Source organism: Echeneis naucrates, chromosome 9 (genome assembly GCF_900963305.1).
Source record: "Echeneis naucrates chromosome 9, fEcheNa1.1, whole genome shotgun sequence".
In the NCBI taxonomy this organism is placed as follows: Eukaryota; Metazoa; Chordata; class Actinopteri; order Carangiformes; family Echeneidae; genus Echeneis; species Echeneis naucrates.
The window spans coordinates 17,010,552-17,031,044 of NC_042519.1; the positions used below are offsets into that span (position 1 = coordinate 17,010,552).

Below are 20,493 nucleotides of genomic sequence, written 5' to 3' on the forward strand. Positions count from 1 at the left end.
GCATGATCGCCACAAAATCTAGCAAATCACAGCATGATAGTTATAAATTATGTTTATTTAGAAATTTTTTTTTCCCAAAATGCAACTTAACAGCTGCATTCACCTACATTACCTTGATCAGATTTCAAAATGACAGTGAAGTCTGAAACACTTGGTGAGGATGAACGTTGGGTGGCACAATTATACAGGAGATGTCTACAGTTCTATCCCACGTTGCACATTAAATACAAAACTAGCAGCAATGGAACAGAGCACAAAACACATGGATGTACATACAGTATGACCGTTAGCTCTAAATATCCTGCAACATCATCAACACTGCAATGGCACACAAGACGGTAAATACAGTGCAGAGCCTGTTAGAAATACACCAAATCATTATAGGTCAACACAACAACATCTTGGTGCTGGTGAAGAATAGAGCATGCCCCCTGAAAAAGTGTTGTTTGCATTCACTGACTTGGCAACAGAAATAGCTGCTGTAAGTGCACTGCAGACTGGATTACATCGGGACGGGAGACAACCCATATAAATAGCTTTTTCGATTCAACACACATTAGCATTGCAAAGTTACAAAGTGTGCAATGAAGTTCCCAACATTTAACGATAGTTTACTAAATGGTCAATTTGTTTTTGAAGGTTCAACTTTAAAATATGATGATGCTTGCACAGTGCACTTAATGAGAGGAAGCTCTTTTTGCTACCGAGTGTTTACAACAGCCTTCAGTGACAATGACTCATGACTCATTTATGGCTTTTCAGCATCTGTGCCTGGCTTTGGACTGATAATCATATAGGTTTACCGATAGGTATTCTGTGCTTAAATCCCTCTCTCAGTGGAAAGTTTTTACATTATGGACTAATTAAAGATTATTTGTAAATAAGAGCAGAGTTTCACTCATCTAGACACCGTTATCTTTCCCTGACCTGCTTACTGCTGCATGTTGTCTTTGCCTCAAGAGAAATTGTGCTATTTCAGCAGCTTGAAATTCCAAAGTAAAGCTGCTGACTTTCTTCCCTTGAGACTCCAAATTTGTACAGAGTTGGCTTTAAATAGTGTCAATACTTATTCATAAATTAAAAAATGCATGCATATACCACAAATACAAAAAACCCAATAAAATTTTTTTTTAAAAATATAGGAACAAAGCTGAGAAGCTAATGGCTTTGCAGCCTTGTAAGTGCTGTTAGTTGGTATTCTCCTTTGTGGTGATGGTCACAAGCTGTTTGGCGGCCTTGGCAATGTCATAAGCACATTGGATGACCTGCTGAGTGACCAGCTGCATGTCCGGTCCTGGGCAGCCCTCTGAGGGCACCGCCTTTCTGCACTCGCTCTGAAGTCGGTATGCGCTGGAGGTCAATAAGCGCAGAGAGCCTCTAACTGTCTCTGAGCGTGGCCTCTGCAGAGTGAAGTTTAAATATCGTGATTCTCATAGAAAAGGTGCATTCAAAAGTCAACAGATTGGTGAAAAGGAAGATGATGGATGGATGCATGGACCTTCTTCATAAGCACATTAATCTCTGCTGGCCAAGAACTGAGTGGGGCCAGATTCTACTTTGGGTTTTATCACTAATTTGCATTATTAAAAATATTAGAGCATTTGGGCCTTTTAAGGTATTTGTTTTTCATTTTAGAATTATCATAAAACAACACACTATGGACTCATTCTCTCCAGGCTACATATATACAGAGTTGTTTTCCTACCTTGGGAAAGAGAGCAGCCATTTCTGTTACAGCCACGTGTATTCTTTCTGAGCAGGGTATGAAGCTGTGAGTAGAAGAGATTTGTCAATGAGTTCAACATAGTGAAGATTATATCCATACTTATTACAAAGTCAGAACAAATATTACCTATTCATTATCCAAAAGCCATTACATGCAGGTCACCTGATACAGTAAGCTAAAACATTGTATTGACAATACACCATGCTGTATCATTTACAACCTCATGCTAAAATCAACTTAAAACATGCTATTAAATTTTTCACATTTTAGTCCTGGAAGAACAATTTTTGTATTTAAAAATGAGGGCTACATAGTAGAAATAACATTCACCTGGGAAAAAAAAAATCTCAGTAATTGCAAATATGTAATTTCTGCAGCAAACTCTGCTTAAGAGGGAAATAAAACAAGAAGTTTTCAGCTGAACAATTTGAAGCATTTAGTTACACATCAAGCAAGAAAAGAAAGCTTGTTAGTAGGTGAGTGAAGAAAACACGCGAAGCAGTAACTGAGTGAGGGAGAGGAAAATGAAACTGTGCCTGGGAGGCAGGGACAGAAGCCAGAGTACCAGGAGGTGGGGTCAGGGGACCGGAGGCTTAATGGCTGAAGGGAGGGGGGGGCCTTCTCAGCCCAGGGTACCAGCGTGCTGAAACATCCCAGGCTGTGCCTGAGCCGGCGCACACCTTCGCGCTCACATGGTCTGCTCTCAGGAGTGACGGAACGGGACAACACGACACCAAAACATATCAGCAGAGCAGAGTGGAAGTAAAATGAGGGGGAAGAGAGAGGATCACAGAAAACAAAGGGAAGTGATAGATGCTAAACAGAAGAATGATGACTGAGAGGAAGTTGGGGTTTTACATGGAAGCAAGGAAACAGAAAATGAAGGCTAAAATTCAGATCCCTTTCAGATTCTGACCTGTCATGTTTGTTCTCCTGAGCAGCTCGCAGCAGCTCTTGGATATTCTTGGTGATCTGTTCAGTTTTGCGGATGACGTCCTCTGTGCTGGGAAGAGTGGGGTCCGATTCCTTTTCCAGATCATCAAGTTCAGGGATGGAGCTGCTGCCCTCTCCGAGCCAGCCACTGCTCCTCAGCCTCCCTCTCCTGCACAATCTACAGGGGCAAAAATCACAAGAGATTCTTTGTTCTATGCCAAATCCACTGTTTCATAGCTTAATCGAAAGGCAAAACAGCACATAATTTTACTTTAAAACCCACTTAAACTGTATTTAAGAAACAGGAAACACAAATCTCTCTCTCATTCATCAAGCACAAACTTGCTCTTACCCTGACTCATCCATCTCAGAGTCATAGAATGTGTTATCATAATCGCTTTCTGGCATGCTGCTTTGCTTCTCTAACTTTGAGGCCTAGAGGGAAAAGGGAAGAGGGAGAACAAAACAAAAAACTGATGATGTGTCTCGTGTGAGACATCCCACATCTCTGAGCATACACAAATCACAAACAGCTGCGATGAAATCACAATTTCAATGCTACATGTGAAGTTGTTCAACAAAGAACAAAAACACATGTTGTGTATGTATCCCCCTCTGTATGATGAACCAACATCAGTGTGACAAAGACAAATTAGAATATAAACATGTAAAAGTGATGCAGGTGACTGAAACAAGGCAATGAAGCTGTGAAGCAAGAATAAACAGTAAGTTTACAGCATTAAGTACAGGATTAATAACAGTATTAGCAGAGTTCAGACAGTTTATTCATGTGAGATCACAATAATTATTCAAACTGATAACTGCCACTGCTGACTTGCGTGAAATAAGCCAATTTTTTTTTTTGGTTGTGGAAAACTTTCGAACTCCTTGGATAAGGGTGGATTCATGGATGACAGCTGACAAAACTGTTAAACAAAAGGACTAATAATCGGCAACACATGGCTCAAAATATCCCATCAGTCTTCACACACAAGCATTACTCAGTCTCCAAATTAAAACTGAAGTAAACCCCAGAGGCCCATTATTTGAGGATGGTCAGGGTTGAGATGACTTCATAAATAAAACCAAGTCAGACGGAGCACAAAACTTCCCTCCAACTTCACTGCGATCGAAGATGTTCTTTGTAAGTAGCTTTAGACGTAAAGTTTCATTTATAAACAGAAACTAAGTGCACAACTCGTTCAGAACATTTAATCTGTGTCCAACAATCTGAACGGATTCCTTCATACATGTTGAGATAAGCCTTTGTTCTGCCTGAAGAGAGGACTATAAACAACTACTGAGTCACCATGGTGGTGGCATCATGCTGTTAGAAGCTCGCTGTGCAAAATGGCCAAGCATTTCTCAGAGAGAGGCTAAAATGGAAAACGTGTTGCATTTAAAAACTTGTGCATGAAATATACATTGAGCAGTCTCAGAAAAACAACTGATTTACTTCTCGTTGTTCAGAGAAACAGCTAATAATGAAAAACCTTTCCAACGGCTACACAGGTTTCTGAAGCAAAGAAAGAAAGCGGTAACATTAGCAGGTGCGGCATTTCAAGCGGAACGTTCTGCTCACTGTTTAGAGGTCAGGCAGAAGTTTTGCTTTCACAAGACCACACAGTTCCACTTGTTTAGCTGCACAGTGAGGACGAAACTGATGTAGGCAGGTATCTGGAGGTGAGGGCAGCTGGTGGAGGGTTGGCTCATGCAGCAGGGCAGATGAGGAGCAGTGTATGGAGGACAGAGGAAGGTGAGGCAGGAGAAAGAGGTGGTAATGGTAAAGGTCTCCGCGTTGATTTGCTTTGTCCCACCAGGTGCGGACCGAGTGAGGATGTACTTAACCTTTTGAGCACTTTCATCCTTCGACCAAGACAGGGTGGATGGAAATGAGGGGAGGGATGAAGAGGTTGTCACAAAAGCGCCCTTTTCCGTCTAAAGACAGGGTTCAAACCATATTTTAAGGACACATTTGTCAAGTTAAAAAAAAGTTAATACAAATTAAATAGACATATGAGGTTAGATGTCCCACAAGCCTTTTTTAAGCCAGACGCGGCTCAACCCGATTCTTTATGTGGAAAAACTGAGCTTCTGGAAAACTACCTCTGCGTTAAATATAATCAGGTTCAGGTTTGAAGATATTCATTATTTTAATGAATATTTTAATTAGGCTCAGGATTGGTCAATGCTATATAGACTACCTGAAAGAGCTGAGTGGTCACAGATCATCTTGGCATTTTACTCAGCAGTTAGCTGGAAAAAACATGACTGAGCAGCCTGAGAGTTAATTCATCATGGGAAACGTGGCATAACTGACAGACAAATTCAACAATGTAAATATATAACCCAATCAAAAAGAAAATTTTAACAGATGAGAAGGTGAAGTAAGTGTGTGAATTATCATGCATTACAAAAACACAGAGTATTTGTATGGTAGTTTTAATGCTTCATCAACATAAAACACAGTACAGACCTTCAAAGTTATCATAATAACAGCATCCCCTTGCTTGTACAACTACATTTTGTCTAACAAACAAGCAGCACTCTAGTAAACAACAGATATATGCAGATAATAGTCTGTATGCTTCAAAGCTGGACAAAATTGTGATCTAAATTCATCCTATTGTGATTTTTGATGGCTGTCTGTGATGCGGCAGAAAACCACCCAGTGGCAGATGAGTGAGGAAGAAAATGTAAATGAATGAACAAACACATTTTTAAAAAGATAGAGAGAAAGGTTTTGAAGGCAGGGTGAACACAGGAGAGACAGTTATGGGAAAAGAGCAGTGGAGTGGAAATGGCAACAGAGGGCTGGGAACGGGTCTTACTTACATGAGCTGGGAAGGGTTGCAGGGTAGGGATACCCTCCTCTGGGTAGGGAGTTTCCCCTTTAGGGAGATAAGGCTTCAGGCCTGAGCCAGTCTCATACATAGACATGGGCCGACTGGCCCGCGCAGACTGCCGGCGTTTCAGGGCTGAGGGACTGGAGGGGTCAGGGTAGTCTGAACCGCTGGGGATCTGATAGATATTGGTTGTGACCTGCCGCCTGAGAGAGGTGTTCTCGATTTGCAGAGATTGCAGCTGGAAGAGACGGTCAGCAATACACTAAGAGGTTCTCTAAGCAAAGCAAGCTTTGTCTTCTGTCCTGATCGATTCTGTCTTTACAGCATTCAACTCTCCTACCATTCTTCCTCTCAACATTTCTATTATATTTTGAAAGTCTGTGAGCTAAAAGTCAGTCAATGCTGCTTATCTTTGACTTTTTTAGGAATAAAACATCTTTGTGGATACGATACTAAACCATGTAAAAAGTGGTGTTGCTCCCATGATATAGTGACTCAAATACAACTTTAGCAATTAAAGAAATCAGAGAACCAACTCTCAAGAGTTTGAAACCTGAAACTGCTTCAGTGATAATGAACAGCAAAGAAACCAATGGCTACTGACTGTGTACTACTATGTTTCCATGAGTTCTTCCTTAAGCTTCAGAGAAACATTTGATTAAGTTTTGACTGAAGATGCTCTTGTGGGAAAATGTTACCCTGTACATCATCCCACAAAAATTGTGTTGTTCAATATCCACAAAGTTGATAATCCCTGTGACTGTTACTGCTTCCAGCTTTGACAACATCCAGTAGTAACAAGCTATGAAAGATAGCATGGTCTCATCTGAACTACCACACAGGAATAAACTGAATTTTGCTTTAGGAGGGATTTTTCCTTTGGTCTAAAATGCAAAGCAAGTGATAGGCAAGCAAAGGATTGTTGCATAGGTAAGCAACACAGGTGCAGTTTGAGTCAAAGGTATAGCTACAGTACAGACAGCTTGAGAGGGATTAAAGAATGAACAAAATCAAGATGATTTTGTCAAAGGTAAACTAACCTTATTTAGCACAACAGTGAAATGAGAGACTGTGTGTCCGGGTCAGTTTCATCAAGACTGATTCCAATTAAGCTTGAAGATAGCATATTTTTACATTATGTTGTGTTAACATATAAGAGATAACTGAATTACAGTTCATCTGTCTCCTTGAATGATCATTCATAAGGATCACCACAATGTCATTGCAAAATGCATGTCCTTTTTGTAAATCTTCGTGTGAGTATCGTCTCTGTTAAGAATCTGTCGTGCCATGAGTTATGACAGTCTATGCTACAGTGTTGTGTCTAATGCATGGGGATAAAAGAACAAGCTCAAGTGAATCCTTCTCCCGAACAGCCAAATGAACGGAATTTAAACACAAAAAAACAAAAAGTGAACTCTCTGCCAGTAATCAATTTGAACAAAATACGTGGTGAACATGTTTAGAACACCTGTGATCAAAGATAGAAGATTTGTAGCTATATCAAATAGCAACACTTTACTGTAACAGTCAAAAAACAGGTGTGCATCAGTTGAGGGGTATGCTTGGTAAGAAATGTACTCAAGGATGTCACCAAAAGACAAGAGCTGGACATCTAAAAACATTTTACCTAACACAGTATATGTGATGAAGCAATGCACACACATACAATTTCAGTTAGTCACTATGTACTATGAAAGGATTAAAAACCAGTCAATTGTGGTCATGCTCTTAAAACATGCTTGTTAGTAACATTAGACTGAATGGCTTGAACTATAATTTATATATTTAAAAAAAAAAAAAAAAAAAAGTGAAAACCGTGTTTGTTATTAACTGGAGCAAGGGTGCATTCATTCTTCTTAAATCCACAAAAACGAACCAACACAAAGTGAAATCGCCAATTTACATTCAAGCTTTGAATTGGAACATGCTGACCAAAACAGAGGGTGGACCAGCAGGGTGTCACAGCAGCCTTGTCTTGCAACAGAGTTTCTCTGTTCAGGTAACTCAGCCCTCATTATAACTCACAGCCTGAGCCTCCACACCAGAGAGCCATCGCACTGGGCAGGAGAAGAGCTCTGCTTACCGCTGTGGCCCCCCCTCAGGCTGGCCCCCGGTGTTAGTGATCTTATGGGTGGAGCTCGGTGGATACCTTTTTCTGCATGAGCCTCAGCTCATCACTCAGGTTGTTGTTGGCTTTCATGAGCTGTTGAATCTTGGCTTCAGAGACAGAGAGTGCATTTTTCACCTCCATGTATTCTTGCATAGTGATGGGCGAATCTGAGAGGTCAGAGTCCAGACTCTGTGAGGTTAAAACAAAACAGTAAAGGCAGATGAGAAAGAGAGAGAGAGAGAGAGAGAGAGATGGCCTCTGTCAGGGATTTCACAGAAATCCTACAGTACCTTAGTCCTATCTCCTTTGCTGGAGGGGAGCTCTTGATCTGTATCCTCATCAGACGCCACGCTATCATAGTCAGGCTGGTCATTGTCCTGGCTATCGCTACAGTGCCTGACAGACACACTCATCAAGATGAGTTCAACATTATCTGAAACGAAGGGACACAGAATGAAATACTTAAACCTGTGCTACGCTGACAAGCAAAACTGTCCCATGCCAATGAGATGTTGGAGTAAAGTCACATTTCTCACTCACCTTTGGGACTGGTTACTGAGTTCCCCTGCTGTCTCCGCTTAGCATCACTGAGTATGTCAATCACAAGAGTTGCAAATTCATGTGCATTGAACCTTGCAAGTTTCTGGCGTCCCTAATTGGGGAGGGGGAGTCAGATCTAAGGTCAAAATGAATATTCACATGGAGAAACCGAAAAGCATTGGGAGTCCTATAAAGCTGGCTTGCCTGGTTTCGTGTTGATGAATATTCTGGATTCACAGGGAGGAAAGGCACTACTGTTGTCTCTGTCACCAGAGTGCTGTGATTCTGTGTGGCCAACCACACTGCATGATGCATGATAAATTGAGTGGTCAGTTCTGCATTTAGCACGATTTACCACAGTAGTCAGTATACAAAACATAACACTTTTACCTGCATCGGTCTCTCGTCTGTCAACTTCATCGTACACATCCATGGCCAGCTCTTCAAATAAATGATTACTGAGCTGCATTAAAATTAGGGAAATGACAAGTAGTCAGAGGAGGGAAAAAAGTTCACAATGAAAGTCTACAAATTGTTTTAATACATACAGACTGTAGTTTCTTCTTTGCTGCTTTGGCCAGTTCAGACAAATCTAAACTGCTAAAAACAGAAAAGAAGTCTAATTACTTGCTCTGGTCAACGTCACATATACATTATTCTGATTAATACTTACATGTTCCTATCCATCATGAGTGAGCAATAAATAAAAGATCAAACGTTACATTTCAGTTGAAGTTTAGCAGTTTTCTCAGCCACAAGAGGCTGGTTAAAGTTAAAAGTTTAGATTGGTGTGATGAATTATTTGCTGCAATTATACAATTAGTGGGTATGTCAACTATTTCATTGGGCTTGGTTCCTCTGACAAAGATTAGAGATACTCAGGAAGCTCAGCGGCATGTCAGAACAGGCCCCAAAGTAAAAATATGACTACAAACAGCTGCTTCACTGTACTGCTGCTGACTTTACTCATGTTAAAACCAATCGGGTAGACACATTACAATTCAAAGACAAATCACTGGATATCCACACACACAACATCATCTTACCTGTCAGCCATCTGTGGAACAATGAAGTGTTGGCCATTTTTATGATCTGAAAGGAACAAAAAGAAAGTTCTGGGTGACTGCCTGAATCATTGTGATCGTCCTATCGATCCATCTGTCCTTGTCCACGTGCATGACGATAATTTTCAACCCAGTTTTGGATCACTCGACCATGACAGGAAAGTATTCAGAGTCAAAATTACCTCCCTGTTCACATAGGCAGAACACTCACATAGACTTTCACACACATTTTCTTTGACAATTTCGATTTCATCACTTATTCATTTTTCTTTATTTCAGAGCTTTCACTACACACCTGGTTTCCTCCCACACAGATAAAACGACAGTCGATCAGTGAGTTCATACTGAATCTCCACCAGTCTATCTGCCAGGTCATGGTGGCCAGCTTCCCTACAAAGGAAAAAAAAAAAACATTTAACATTGCCAGAATCAGGCCCATAACTTTATGTCTTTGTATCTTAAAAGATTACTGAAAATGGTTCACCTTGCATAATCAATAGGAGTTTTGCCTTTGGTGTCCGGGGCTCCAGGATCTGCCCCATAGACAGTTAACAGTTCAGCCTGAGATACTTGCCCTGCCTTAGCAGCTACATGCAAGGGAGTGTTTCCTTTTTCCTAGTGGAAAACCAGATTCAAGGCCTCAAATTAGCAGAAAAGCCAGAGTGCAAATGAAAATTCTGATTTTAGATGGAGTACATGTATCTTACAGGGTGAAAAAAATTTGCTTGTGCTCCCAGGGATAGCAACCTCAAACAAGTCTCAAGATTCCCAGTGCGTACACTAGAGTGAAGTTGCTGAAGAAACAAGAAAAAGCACAATTACTGCAAAATTAACAGGATACAGCAATAACACAATTTGTTACAGTTACCCTGTTTTGGTTGTCTCAAGTAATTATTGTGTGCAGCTTTACCTTGCTTAAATCCTTGGCTGTCGAGCTGTCATCCTCTCTGCAGGGCAGGCGATGGACAAATGCCAGCATTTGATATTTGGCTCTTATAAACTCTGATTTGTTTGGACTTTTGGGGAAAAGTACCAATTCAAAGAGAGGGGAAAAAAGAGCAAGCAGCACATATTAACAGGATTTCAAAAATTGTATTATTGTTTATTAAACCAAAAACTACAAAATATAAAGATGTCCATCATCAATGTCAAACTATTTTGACTCACTGCAGTTTGTCCTGAGGGTTGGCCTTGCGTTTTCCACTCATCACAGATGCAGGGTCCAGAAGAGAGTGCTCCCATATAGAATTAGCACCATTGCTGTATAACGTCTGAACCATCTAGGTGAAATCAAAGAGAGACCTTTAATAAATGTCCGACTGATTTAGCAAGAAGAACTGACTGGCTGTAAACAGTTCCCCTGCTTTAATATATTTGAACCAAATCGATACACTTCCACTGCATCTGATGTTCAGCTCATGTCAGAAGATTTATCTTAAGCAAGGAGATAGGGCTGCAAAATTAGGATAACATGACCTCAAAGCATTTCAGGAAACAATAACTTCACAGCCCTAAATATCAAAATGTGTCAGAGGCAAATATTGATCTGTGTGGCATTATTACCTTCAGCTGTGTGGGAGGCCATGGCGTGTGCGTAAGGTGGCGAACTTGGGAGCTGTGTCTTCCCAGACTTCGATGAACACTGCAGCACTCATCACAAATCAACACACCCCTGTTTACAGAGGCCCAGCGAGGTTCTGACAATAAAGAGAAATCTGTCACAGTCATCTGCTCTCCTCGCATTAAATAACATTATTCACCCCATTCGTATTCTGATCTCAACATTCAATGCTGCTTTTTTACTGATACAACATTTGGTCCAGTCACACCATTGGTGACAGACATCTTTTTATTGTGTCACAACAAATGTGTATTCATACTTGGCTGAAAATAGTCCACAATGCACTTTATATGAAGTACATGAACATTGCATTGTAATGCAGAATCCTGGGTTTGATTCAAATTTTCTCTCTCCTCCCCCTCAGTATTCACTGTCTCAATAAAGCCATGAAAATCCACACACACACACACAAAATAATCTAAGCCATTTAAAATAAATGAATAAATAAGATCAGTAAAATAAACATATAAAAAAAAAACAGAATGATGATAAATGCCCAGTACAGACCACTGGATGCATTATTCTGGTCAAACTGATAAGACTGCTGACAGTGAAAGCACTGCGAAAGCAGAAGTGAAGACTAACAGTCATGGACTGAAGGACATCACCGTCATAGTTGAGTAAGAGAGCAGCTTCCTCTTTCAAAACATTGTAACAAAGAACAAAAGTGTTATGAAGAAATTAGTGATGTATATTGAGAATACAGAGCGCACCAACAAGATAGACACATTTATTCTGTGCCCAGAATAAATGTGTACTTAACCTCGACCTATTTAGCAGACTTCCTCTAACACAAATGGCTGTGTTGTCATCCATCTGAACAGAGACTCTTCTGGTAGCAAGTATCTCAGGATCAAAATTAGTGTAAATTCATGTGCCTCTCCCCACAGGCAATAAATTGTGGAACAGATTGCATGGCTGGCATTGTGACAGGACAGAAAGTCAAGATGTTAAGCATCTTAGCAGCAGCTGAGGTTCAGGAGGAACAGCTGCACGGGTTGGTGATTGGACTCTGGCACCTGGTAGCCAGTTTTCAGAGTCTTCTCCTGACTAACTATCCCCCAAGACTGCAGAGTTAGTACTGACATTCCTCTTTTACCCTTTCCTCAACAAGTGCTGCTAAATTTAATACCACATCTTTGAAACTCTAAAAATATTCACAACTAACAACTGGTGACAGTCATACAGAAGGCCAGGCCAGCTGCTGGGGGCTAATTTGAATGATACAATGGGACACAAGGCACCAAAACACCAAAACCTGAATATTTGCAAACACGTTATCATTCTTTTTGATTTTCACTTAGCAATAGACATGTAAATCTATACAATTGCTTTTTAAATACATTTTTAAAAACAATCTATGACCTGCTCTCACTGTATGCCACACTTACACTGTTACCGTTATAGAAAAAAAAAAATCTGCATTGAAAGCATGCGGTCAATTCACTTAGCATCCTGTTTTGCTTCCTGTGCCTGCTGAAAAACATCACGTCATTTCTATACAAATGGGACATCAGAAAGTACCTTAGACACAATGCAGAAACTGCTTCTGCAGCTTCCACACAAGCCTCGGATTGTTTAAAGCTTAATTTCCTTTTTAACTCACCACTAATACGATTTAGAACTAACAAATCAGTAATATTAGACTTAGATTGCTAAAGGACTTTTCGAATAAAATCGTTTGGCAATTAATACAGATTTACAGATTTATTTTTTTTTAGTAAAGATTTGGGTTCAGAATGTAAAGCTATAAAACACCAAACCAAACAAAACTCCTAAAAAGTGATGCATTAGCAGTAATCACATAAACTTGAGTTCAGTAGATGGGACAGGTCTTTGTCGAGCTGCAGGATTCCTGCGTGGTGCACAAAAAGCATCATGACAGCAGACCACAGTCCCACCGCTTCCTTCACATGAATGATTCAGTCATCCTGGTTGGACTGCACAAGTTGTTTCCTGCAGACTAAACCAGCATGAGCTGTGTTCACCTGTGACAAACATGCGTTATATGCATGTGTTGTGTCGGTGTACACCAGACGTGACCGCCTGATCCTCTTTGGTAACACCGACTGGAAAGAGTTGTCAAGTTGGCCGTTATAGGTCTAATTACATCCTTAATCCGGGAGCTATATGACCTGAGGGATCTGTCGAATAACACCTTCAAAACTACCGTAAACTGCCCCCCCCCCCCCCCCCCCTCCCTCCGGAGATGAATGCAAACGGGGGGAGAGATCAGAATGAGCCAGCACAGATAAGCTGCTTCAAATCAGAAGTGTGAAGTGCGAAGCTTTGGCTTGCTGAGCTCGAAGGGGGCAAACGTCAGTGGATAAATGAACCCTGCAAACCTCTGTGTTTTCTTACCTGGGACACTGCAGTCCGCACACACCTCGGTGTTTCTCAGGCGTTTGGACATCCTCGCCTCAGGAAGAAATGTCTTTTAAAGTGAACCGAGAGCTGAGTCCGCTCGGCTAATCATTGATCACACCGTTAGCTACACTAAGTTAGCCGATTACCAGACAGCCCCCACAACTCGGACGCGCCTTCATTTAACTTCGGACCGACGTCGGGAGCATTTTAACGACGCCCCTCGGCAGAAAGGTACGGCGATGGGCTGACTTAGGAGCTGACTTAGCACCTGACTAGCTAACTAGCCTGTGGTCGACGGAGCTGCAGCGAACCCAGCGGCAGCTGCTGCCGCTAAGACCAACGGCGCGGCGCCTCTTCGCCCACGGTTTAGCCTCGCAGGAGACTAACCACACTGATATAATAGCATTACAGACATAACTCCACTTTGTTGGATCTCACCCCGATTTTATCTTTGCGGGTGGAGGTAAAACAAAACCCATAGGATAACAATATATTGGCGTCAATTTTCTATGGGTTTTGGAAGATACACACTGACAGACCATAATGAGGGCCCATACACTCCAGGGTCAAAACGAGGGGCAGGAGGTGAGTTTGATCTGTTCACCCTGTGACCCGGTGTTACGAAGGAGTGCGATTTACTATTAATACTAACGACAGTGCTTGTTGGTTGAATTTATGTCTTCCGGTAGTGATCTTTTATAACACAACCTAATAATCAATATCACTGTTAAATTCTGAGATATACTGACAAAAAAACACTAGAGTTACATAATATAAAGTAACTACAGTTCAAAACTACCCGGTGCCCTGATGCACATCAACACATTATTGCGCTGGAGGTGAAGCTCCAGATTTTCAACCAACCCCCGCGTACAAGCGCTGATCCCATTTCAGTGTCGGCAGGCTGCTTAAGTCATTTAAATGTTGGCGTGTAGTATTTACACCGTCGGTTTTGTTGATATTTGAAAGGCGTCGGTACGTTAAAATTCTATCATTTTAACATTTCAAAATGGGACTTTGGACCTAGTGTATACACACACAGTTTGGATGTTTGTTTTTTTTTTTTAACCCCCGCGGACACGTCAAATGGTTGCGTCCAAACTTGGAACTGTCTATTCTTTTATTTTTTTTTCCTCAAAGGCGAGAATTTGATCTAAAATGATCTATTTTTGATGACATGGCCTAATTAAAAACAATAGCCCATGCACATTAACGAAGAAGTGTTTCGGAGCTCCTCCGTGAGGAGTTTAAATTAAAGTTCAGGAATAATATAGCGAGTCTGTCCATATCGGACACCCCTGCAGTGGCTGGGTACGACTCCTGGCACTTCCTTGTTCAAAAGTTTTATTTGGGAGAAGGCTTGCGCAAAAGTTGGTCGTCGGCTCGATTGTTGTCGACGTTGTTGGTCTCAGGTAACAGCAGCATGGCTCACATTCATGGTACATTTTCCCGTAACTAGCGTGCAGCTGCCACAGTTTTCCCATGGCTGTGATGACCAGGAGCTGGCTAACGTCGCACTGAGAGGCTCCGCCGAAGAGGAAGATGTCCACGGCTAACGTTAGCGATGACATCCGAGCGAAGTTTCCGCTCCACTCCGCCGTGTGGGAGAATGATTACAGGAAACTGGAGGAGCAAATAACGACCCCGCAGGTTGGTGAAAAATGCCCCCTGAATGTGCTGTTAGCTCCGCAGGCCGATGCTAGTCAACCCCGACGGAGGCAGAAGTGAGCCGTTAAAACCTCCGGAGCGATCCGGATAAAGTAGGCCAGCCGTGTTGACAGATGCTCATCGGTGTGACAAATCTACATCAAGATCAAAACAAAAAGCAAAAAAAAAAAAAAAAAACCATATCTGTTTTCTGATCAACAGGTTTTGTCTGTTTTCAAACGAGTGGCTTTAACAGCATAAAAAACAAACCCCACTTATTAAATGTGTACATTCGTGATGTATTGTGCACCTGACCGTCATATGAAATGTCTTTCAAAACTTAAAAAAAGGTGATAAATGTTGTTTTGTCATCTCATCTGCTGACTTTTATCTGCCAAGCTATTACTTCATAAGACTCTGATCTTCTTGTTGTCCTCGCAGTAAACAATCAATGTTGATTCTGTTTATTAATGCAATAAGTATTATGATCCAGTTGCTCTAAAACAGCACTGATCAATAATACATTTAGCTCAGCTGGATGACTCACAACAGCCAGACATGATGTTTGGTACTGTCACAGTGCTGTGTACTGCAGTCCTGTATCATTATCGGTGTTTATCTAGCCAGCACATACAACAACAGGTTGTCATGTTTCACTACAGTGTTTAGTCTGTCCTGGTGTCTGGATTGTGTTACACAAATAAAAGTGCAGGGTCTGTCTTGGATTTTCTTAGATTGACATTGAGGCTGTGGATCCCAGAGGTCGGACACCTCTGCACTTGGCTGTGTCACTTGGGCACCTGGAGTCAGTGAGAGTCCTTCTGAGACACGGAGCTGAAGTGACTAAAGAAAATGCCAAGAACTGGACAGGTTAGCTTGAAAGCTCACTATTTTACAGACAATGAAGGTTTTGAAACTATGAATATGTTTATCATGTCTCTGGCAGGTCTGCTTTTCAGTGATACACAGACTGTTTAATCAGTTTCTACCCCTTTTTCTCAACCAACTTATCATCTGCTGTTATTGGAGTTTCTGGTAGAAAGTGCATTTCCACGCCTCAGGCTGCAGTTAAATAGTTTCACTTTCCTTGGTCTTTACCGTCATTGCTGAGGCCTTTTAATGGAGAGTTGTTGCTCTTGGGGATCAGATGCGGTTACTTTAAAAGGTTTTGTGGTTTGTTTATACTTATCTGTCTCTGTGCAGTACTGCAGGAGGCAGTCAGCACTGGAGATCCAGAAATGGTGCAGCTCGTGCTTCAACGCAGAGACTACCTCAAAGCCTCAGCTGCTCTGGGAGGAGTTCCTGAGTTGCTTTCAAAGATTCGCAAGGTTTTGCTCCATATCTTTTTTTCTCCCCCCCCCCCCCATTGTCTTGTCATCCATCTCTATGGGAGAGTGGTAACATTAACTATCAAAAGACATAAGTGGTCTCCTTTGTTTTATCCCCAGTCTCCAGACTTCTATATGGAAATGAAGTGGGAATTCACAAGTTGGAGTAGGTTCTTATTCTTATTCTTGTGTGTTTGTGTGTGGCTAGATATATATCATTAAAGTAAATTGCACATTTCTTTTCATAGAAACCTGTGAATGAAGTACAGACTGGCTATCAGCATTTCAGTATATCCAAGAAGAAAGCATCAGTTGTTTTATAACTAATAATTACACGCAAAAAAAGTTCAAAACTTGAATCAGGTCATGCAGGAAAAACTACATACCTGCCTTTGTTGGCTCATCTGTTTTGCTTTAAAGTCACGTTGGTTTTCTTATGCTGAAACATTTTTTAATACTGTTAGACATTCACATGCTGTTGCTTTACAGTCCCTCTTCTGTCACGGGTTTGTCCAAGTGATGTTTGTCGCATTTGGAAAAGTGGTGCCAGCCTGCGAGTGGATGCCACTCTCCTCGGCTTTGAAAACATGACCTGGATCAGAGGACGTAGAAGCTACATCTTCAGAGGGGATGGTGCGTTTTTCAGTTCCCTCACAAATTGATCTCTCTGTAAGTTATTGTGTTTCTGTAAAATGCTTTATGTCAACCCCAACCATATTTGCACAGACTCGTATGCAGAGTTAATGGAAGTCAACCACGATGATGAAGTAGTGGACACTGAGCGTTTCAACATCTCCCAAGAAATTGAGGATTTCACACTAGAGTCAATGCAGCCAGCCGAACAGGAAGTGGCCAAAAGGTTAACTACTCCCATTGTCAACACCTACTTGGATACCAAGGATATTGCTTTTGAGAGGCAAGAGTCACATCTTTTTCTGTCTTTTTCCCCACAACATGCAGAGATTTCACAAACTCTACAGTGAGAGACAATATTATTTACACCTCACATGGTTTTCTTTTTTTTTTTCTTTTTTTTTTTTTTTTGTTTGTTTTGTCACAGTGGATGAGCAAATGGAAATATTCACTTATGATTTCATAAGCAAATATTTCCATTTAGATTTTTTGTAACTAATTTAAAACACAATATTTACAGACTCATTTGTTCAATTATTGTAGAGTGGTCAGTGCTCACTTTAATTTGTTATTCCTTTATATATCTCTTTATGATCTTTTTTTCACAGGAACAAGTCTGGGATATGGGGCTGGAGAACTGACAAAACTGAAGTGGTCAATGGATTTGAAGCAAAGGTTCACTGAAATAACGCATTTTCTATTTATTAGAAGTTAATTGTAATGTCAATAATAAACTTTGCAGCCCATTTATCATATAATCTGACATTACATTTAATTTCTTTTTCCTAAGGTTTTCAGTGTGAACAACGTAAATGTGGTAATCAGGACACGAACAGAACATCTTACAGATGAGGAGAAGGCTAGGATAAAGAGTGAGTGTACATTATTCTGCATGTGGGACTTTACTGTTTTTATGTTAGTTGAGAAAAAAAAAAAAAAGTTATTTGTTTGCTTTAAGGTGAAAGGAACATCCTGGAGTCTCTGCTGGGGACCGTGGAGCAGCACATAAGTGCACAAGGGGTGGGTTATATATTCAGTTATTCAAATAATGTATTTTGTTCCCACTTAGCAGCTCCTTTTGCTAAGACTTCTTGTCTTGGCAGGACCTTACTCTCGAGTATGCAACTGCTACCAACCCCACTGCCATCACTCCAGAGGAGTATTTTGATCCTGACTTTGACCTTGAGAACCGGGACATCGGTCGACCCATTGAATTAAGTATTCGAACACAGAAGTAAGACATGTCTCTCTAAACTTATAAGAACCTCACACTTTATTTCAGATAGTTGTGTGTTTTATATAAAATGAAGCTAAATGTGTCCCACTTTCCTGTATGTCTCGTCTCATGCAGGTTCAAAGGTACGTTGTGGATGAGTGAGGAACATCCTCTGTCCCTGGTGGAGCAGGTAACCCCCATTATTGACCTCATGGCCCGAACCAGTTCCCATTTTGCACGGCTACGTGACTTTGTAACCCTGAAGTTTCCTCCTGGATTTCCTGTTAAAATAGGTGCGTGAAAGAGACTGTCCTCTCAAGAAGCCTTTTAATTTCTCTTATCTCTTTTTCATATTATGTTTCATTCTCTTTCAGAGATTCCCCTTTTTCATGTACTAAATGCCAAGATTACTTTTGGTAATGTAAACAAATGCAGTACTGCAGAAGAAGTTAATACAACTCCTACGGCCTCGCCAACTTCCTCACCAGAAGATGGAGAAGCTGCAGGTAGCAATGCAGCCAGTTTGACCACTTTTCAAATGAGCAGCAAAGCTATGATTTCAACACTTATTTAATGTTTTTTTTTTCTTTTTTTCTTTTTTTCCTCCCTTTAATCTCATCCCGTCCAGCTCCCCCTCCATTTACTGTGTCTCCCTCAGTGTTTGTGGTGCCTGTCAGCTACCACTGCCGAGGGGGCAGCCGCCACACACCCATGTCTAACAATGATGAGGAGATTTTGCAGTACGCCATCCATCAGAGTCTCCTGGAGTCCCGCAGAGTCCCCGGCCAGGTCAGGAAAATAAAATTCACCATTGCCCTGTGCTGTAGTTTTTTTTTTTTTGTTTGTTTGTTTGTTTTTTTGTTGTTTGTTTGTTTGTTTTTTGTTTTGTTTTTTTTCCATCACTTAAGCCCCCTCTGGTTATGTTTGTGCCTTTGAAGGAGGGGATCTGGGATGATACTGATGGGGAATTGAGTGACGTAATTCCCAGCAGCCAGAGTGACAGGTAGGAACACAAACATAATTGTAGCATAATGACATGTAAAAACAACAGCTGTTGCTACGAGGTGACACTGAATGCATGTTCACTGCCTGGATGTGTTAATAAGCGACAGAGCAGAGCTGGACCTCACCTTCTCTTCTGTCGTTCAAGGAGCATCCCAGAGGGGGTGCTAGTGGACTATGGAGACACCTCCAGCCCTGCCAGCTCCTTTTCTGCCTCTAGCCCCGACTCAGACCTCCGACTGGCCATGGAGCTCTCCGCACGAGCCCAGGAGGAAGACGAGAGAATGAGGAAGCAAGAGGAAGAGGAGCTGGAGAGGATATTGCAGCTATCGCTTACTGAGAAGTAAAAGGAATAAGAGGGAATAATAATAATACAACTTTTGCAGATACAGAAGCAACTACCACACCTCAGTTGTCCTTCCTAACCACTGTAATCATCTATGCAACCGCAGATTTCTTTCTGTAACAGATCATTCTTGCACAGGCAATATCAAACTCTCGGTATGTAATATTTTCCAAAAGGTATTTTTGGTAAGAGTATACTCCTTTTTATATATTTCTATTTCAGCACAGGGCAAGGGTGTCTTCATCCTCGAACTTGATTCATAGACTCTTTGAGATCATCTTGGGGGGGGGGGGGGGTTCTACTTTTTATTTATTTATTTTCTTTTCCTATTGAGTCACAGCAGCAACCCACATGATGATCATGACATCATTTGGACTGCTGTCGAGTCAGTGTAATTAAGGTTCTGTAAGCATTAATGACTATTCAATGTAACTTTGAGTAGTGTTGGCACTCAGATGTGGAACTTAAGGTCCAGAAAAGTGTTTTTGTTCTGGTTTAATATTCTTGGTACCTACCACCTACTGTGGACCTAAAGGGACAGAATTGAGTGTTTTTCACAGGGAAGTTTTCCCACAGTCACTTTGTTGAGGACCATGGGCTCACTGAACAACAGACATCTCAGGGTTTCAATTTTACACAATTTCCCTTCACTTTGGAATTTGTTTATTGATCTGATGAAAAAAAACAAACAAACAAACAAAAACAACTAAGAACTAGAAATTGCTGGTAAATGTTTCTTGGGTGGCATCATTCATACATATCACTCTAGGCCACACCAATATTAATTCAGAGAGTTGAGTTCATTAACTAAAAGTCTGTAAATTGTTGTGTGTTCCTTGTACTTTGTGAATGTAGACTCTACACAAGGGCAAACAAAGGCCAGGAGAGAAATTTCAAATTAGCAGTATGGTAACATAATAGCGTTAATGCATTAAGGAAAGGTTTAATTTTCCCTACTTTTCTCTTTTTTTTAAATTTCAAGACTTTCTCTGATTTCATGATGAGAGAGGATGCATTTCTGCTAACTGTCATTGAGCAGGTTTTAAGCGTCGCCATCTCATTTTAAACATGCAATAGCAAGAACCAGTCCGTCTCAGCATCTGCAGTCATC

The 20,493-nt window shown here is 41.1% G+C and overlaps 2 protein-coding genes across 10 annotated transcripts; one reads left to right on the forward strand and one right to left on the reverse strand.

Annotated features, from left to right (window-relative positions):
* Positions 1-57: 57 nt before the first annotated feature.
* git2a (G protein-coupled receptor kinase interacting ArfGAP 2a) lies at positions 58-14,973 on the reverse strand. Of its 8 annotated transcripts, none has more exons than XM_029511138.1 (20): positions 13,205-14,973; positions 10,786-10,919; positions 10,390-10,502; positions 10,133-10,238; positions 9,930-10,016; positions 9,707-9,837; positions 9,518-9,612; positions 9,205-9,250; positions 8,707-8,758; positions 8,549-8,621; positions 8,363-8,460; positions 8,159-8,270; positions 7,904-8,051; positions 7,658-7,805; positions 5,495-5,743; positions 4,508-4,597; positions 3,012-3,094; positions 2,643-2,837; positions 1,706-1,769; positions 58-1,400 (listed from the first exon to the last, which is right to left on the reverse strand). In XM_029511138.1, the coding sequence occupies exons 1-20, from the start codon at positions 13,254-13,256 to the stop codon at positions 1,188-1,190; spliced, it is 2,289 nt and encodes a 762-aa protein (XP_029366998.1). In that variant the 5' UTR covers positions 13,257-14,973; the 3' UTR covers positions 58-1,187. The 8 variants fall into 8 exon arrangements, with proteins under 8 accessions (XP_029366998.1, XP_029366997.1, XP_029367002.1 ...); XM_029511137.1 differs by having other exon boundaries at positions 7,658-7,807; positions 7,909-8,051; positions 13,205-14,967; XM_029511142.1 differs by lacking the exon at positions 7,658-7,805 and having other exon boundaries at positions 7,909-8,051; positions 8,707-8,755; positions 13,205-14,972.
* ankrd13a (ankyrin repeat domain 13A) lies at positions 14,348-20,133 on the forward strand. Of its 2 annotated transcripts, none has more exons than XM_029511147.1 (15): positions 14,348-14,860; positions 15,592-15,727; positions 16,061-16,185; positions 16,306-16,351; positions 16,675-16,818; positions 16,912-17,101; positions 17,427-17,493; positions 17,609-17,690; positions 17,777-17,838; positions 17,922-18,052; positions 18,170-18,327; positions 18,409-18,543; positions 18,663-18,823; positions 18,973-19,037; positions 19,185-20,133. In XM_029511147.1, the coding sequence occupies exons 1-15, from the start codon at positions 14,753-14,755 to the stop codon at positions 19,381-19,383; spliced, it is 1,809 nt and encodes a 602-aa protein (XP_029367007.1). In that variant the 5' UTR covers positions 14,348-14,752; the 3' UTR covers positions 19,384-20,133. The 2 variants fall into 2 exon arrangements, with proteins under 2 accessions (XP_029367007.1, XP_029367006.1); XM_029511146.1 differs by having other exon boundaries at positions 18,409-18,540.
* The last annotated feature ends 360 nt before the right edge of the window (positions 20,134-20,493 follow it).

Excerpts from the sequence above, each read along its gene's own strand:
- ankrd13a (XM_029511147.1), top strand. The coding sequence starts at position 14,753 with ATGTCCACGGCTAACGTTAGCGATGACATCCGAGCGAAGTTTCCGCTC. Across the intron at positions 15,728-16,060 it reads AAATGCCAAGAACTGGACAG|TACTGCAGGAGGCAGTCAGC; the intron begins GTTAGCTTGAAA and ends GTCTCTGTGCAG. Across the intron at positions 17,839-17,921 it reads AGCACATAAGTGCACAAGGG|GACCTTACTCTCGAGTATGC; the intron begins GTGGGTTATATA and ends TTGTCTTGGCAG.
- git2a (XM_029511138.1), bottom strand. The coding sequence starts at position 13,256 with ATGTCCAAACGCCTGAGAAACACCGAGGTGTGTGCGGACTGCAGTGTC. Across the intron at positions 10,920-13,204 it reads TGCGGACTGCAGTGTCCCAG|AACCTCGCTGGGCCTCTGTA; the intron begins GTAAGAAAACAC and ends CTTTATTGTCAG. Across the intron at positions 10,503-10,785 it reads GGCCTCCCACACAGCTGAAG|ATGGTTCAGACGTTATACAG; the intron begins GTAATAATGCCA and ends GATTTCACCTAG.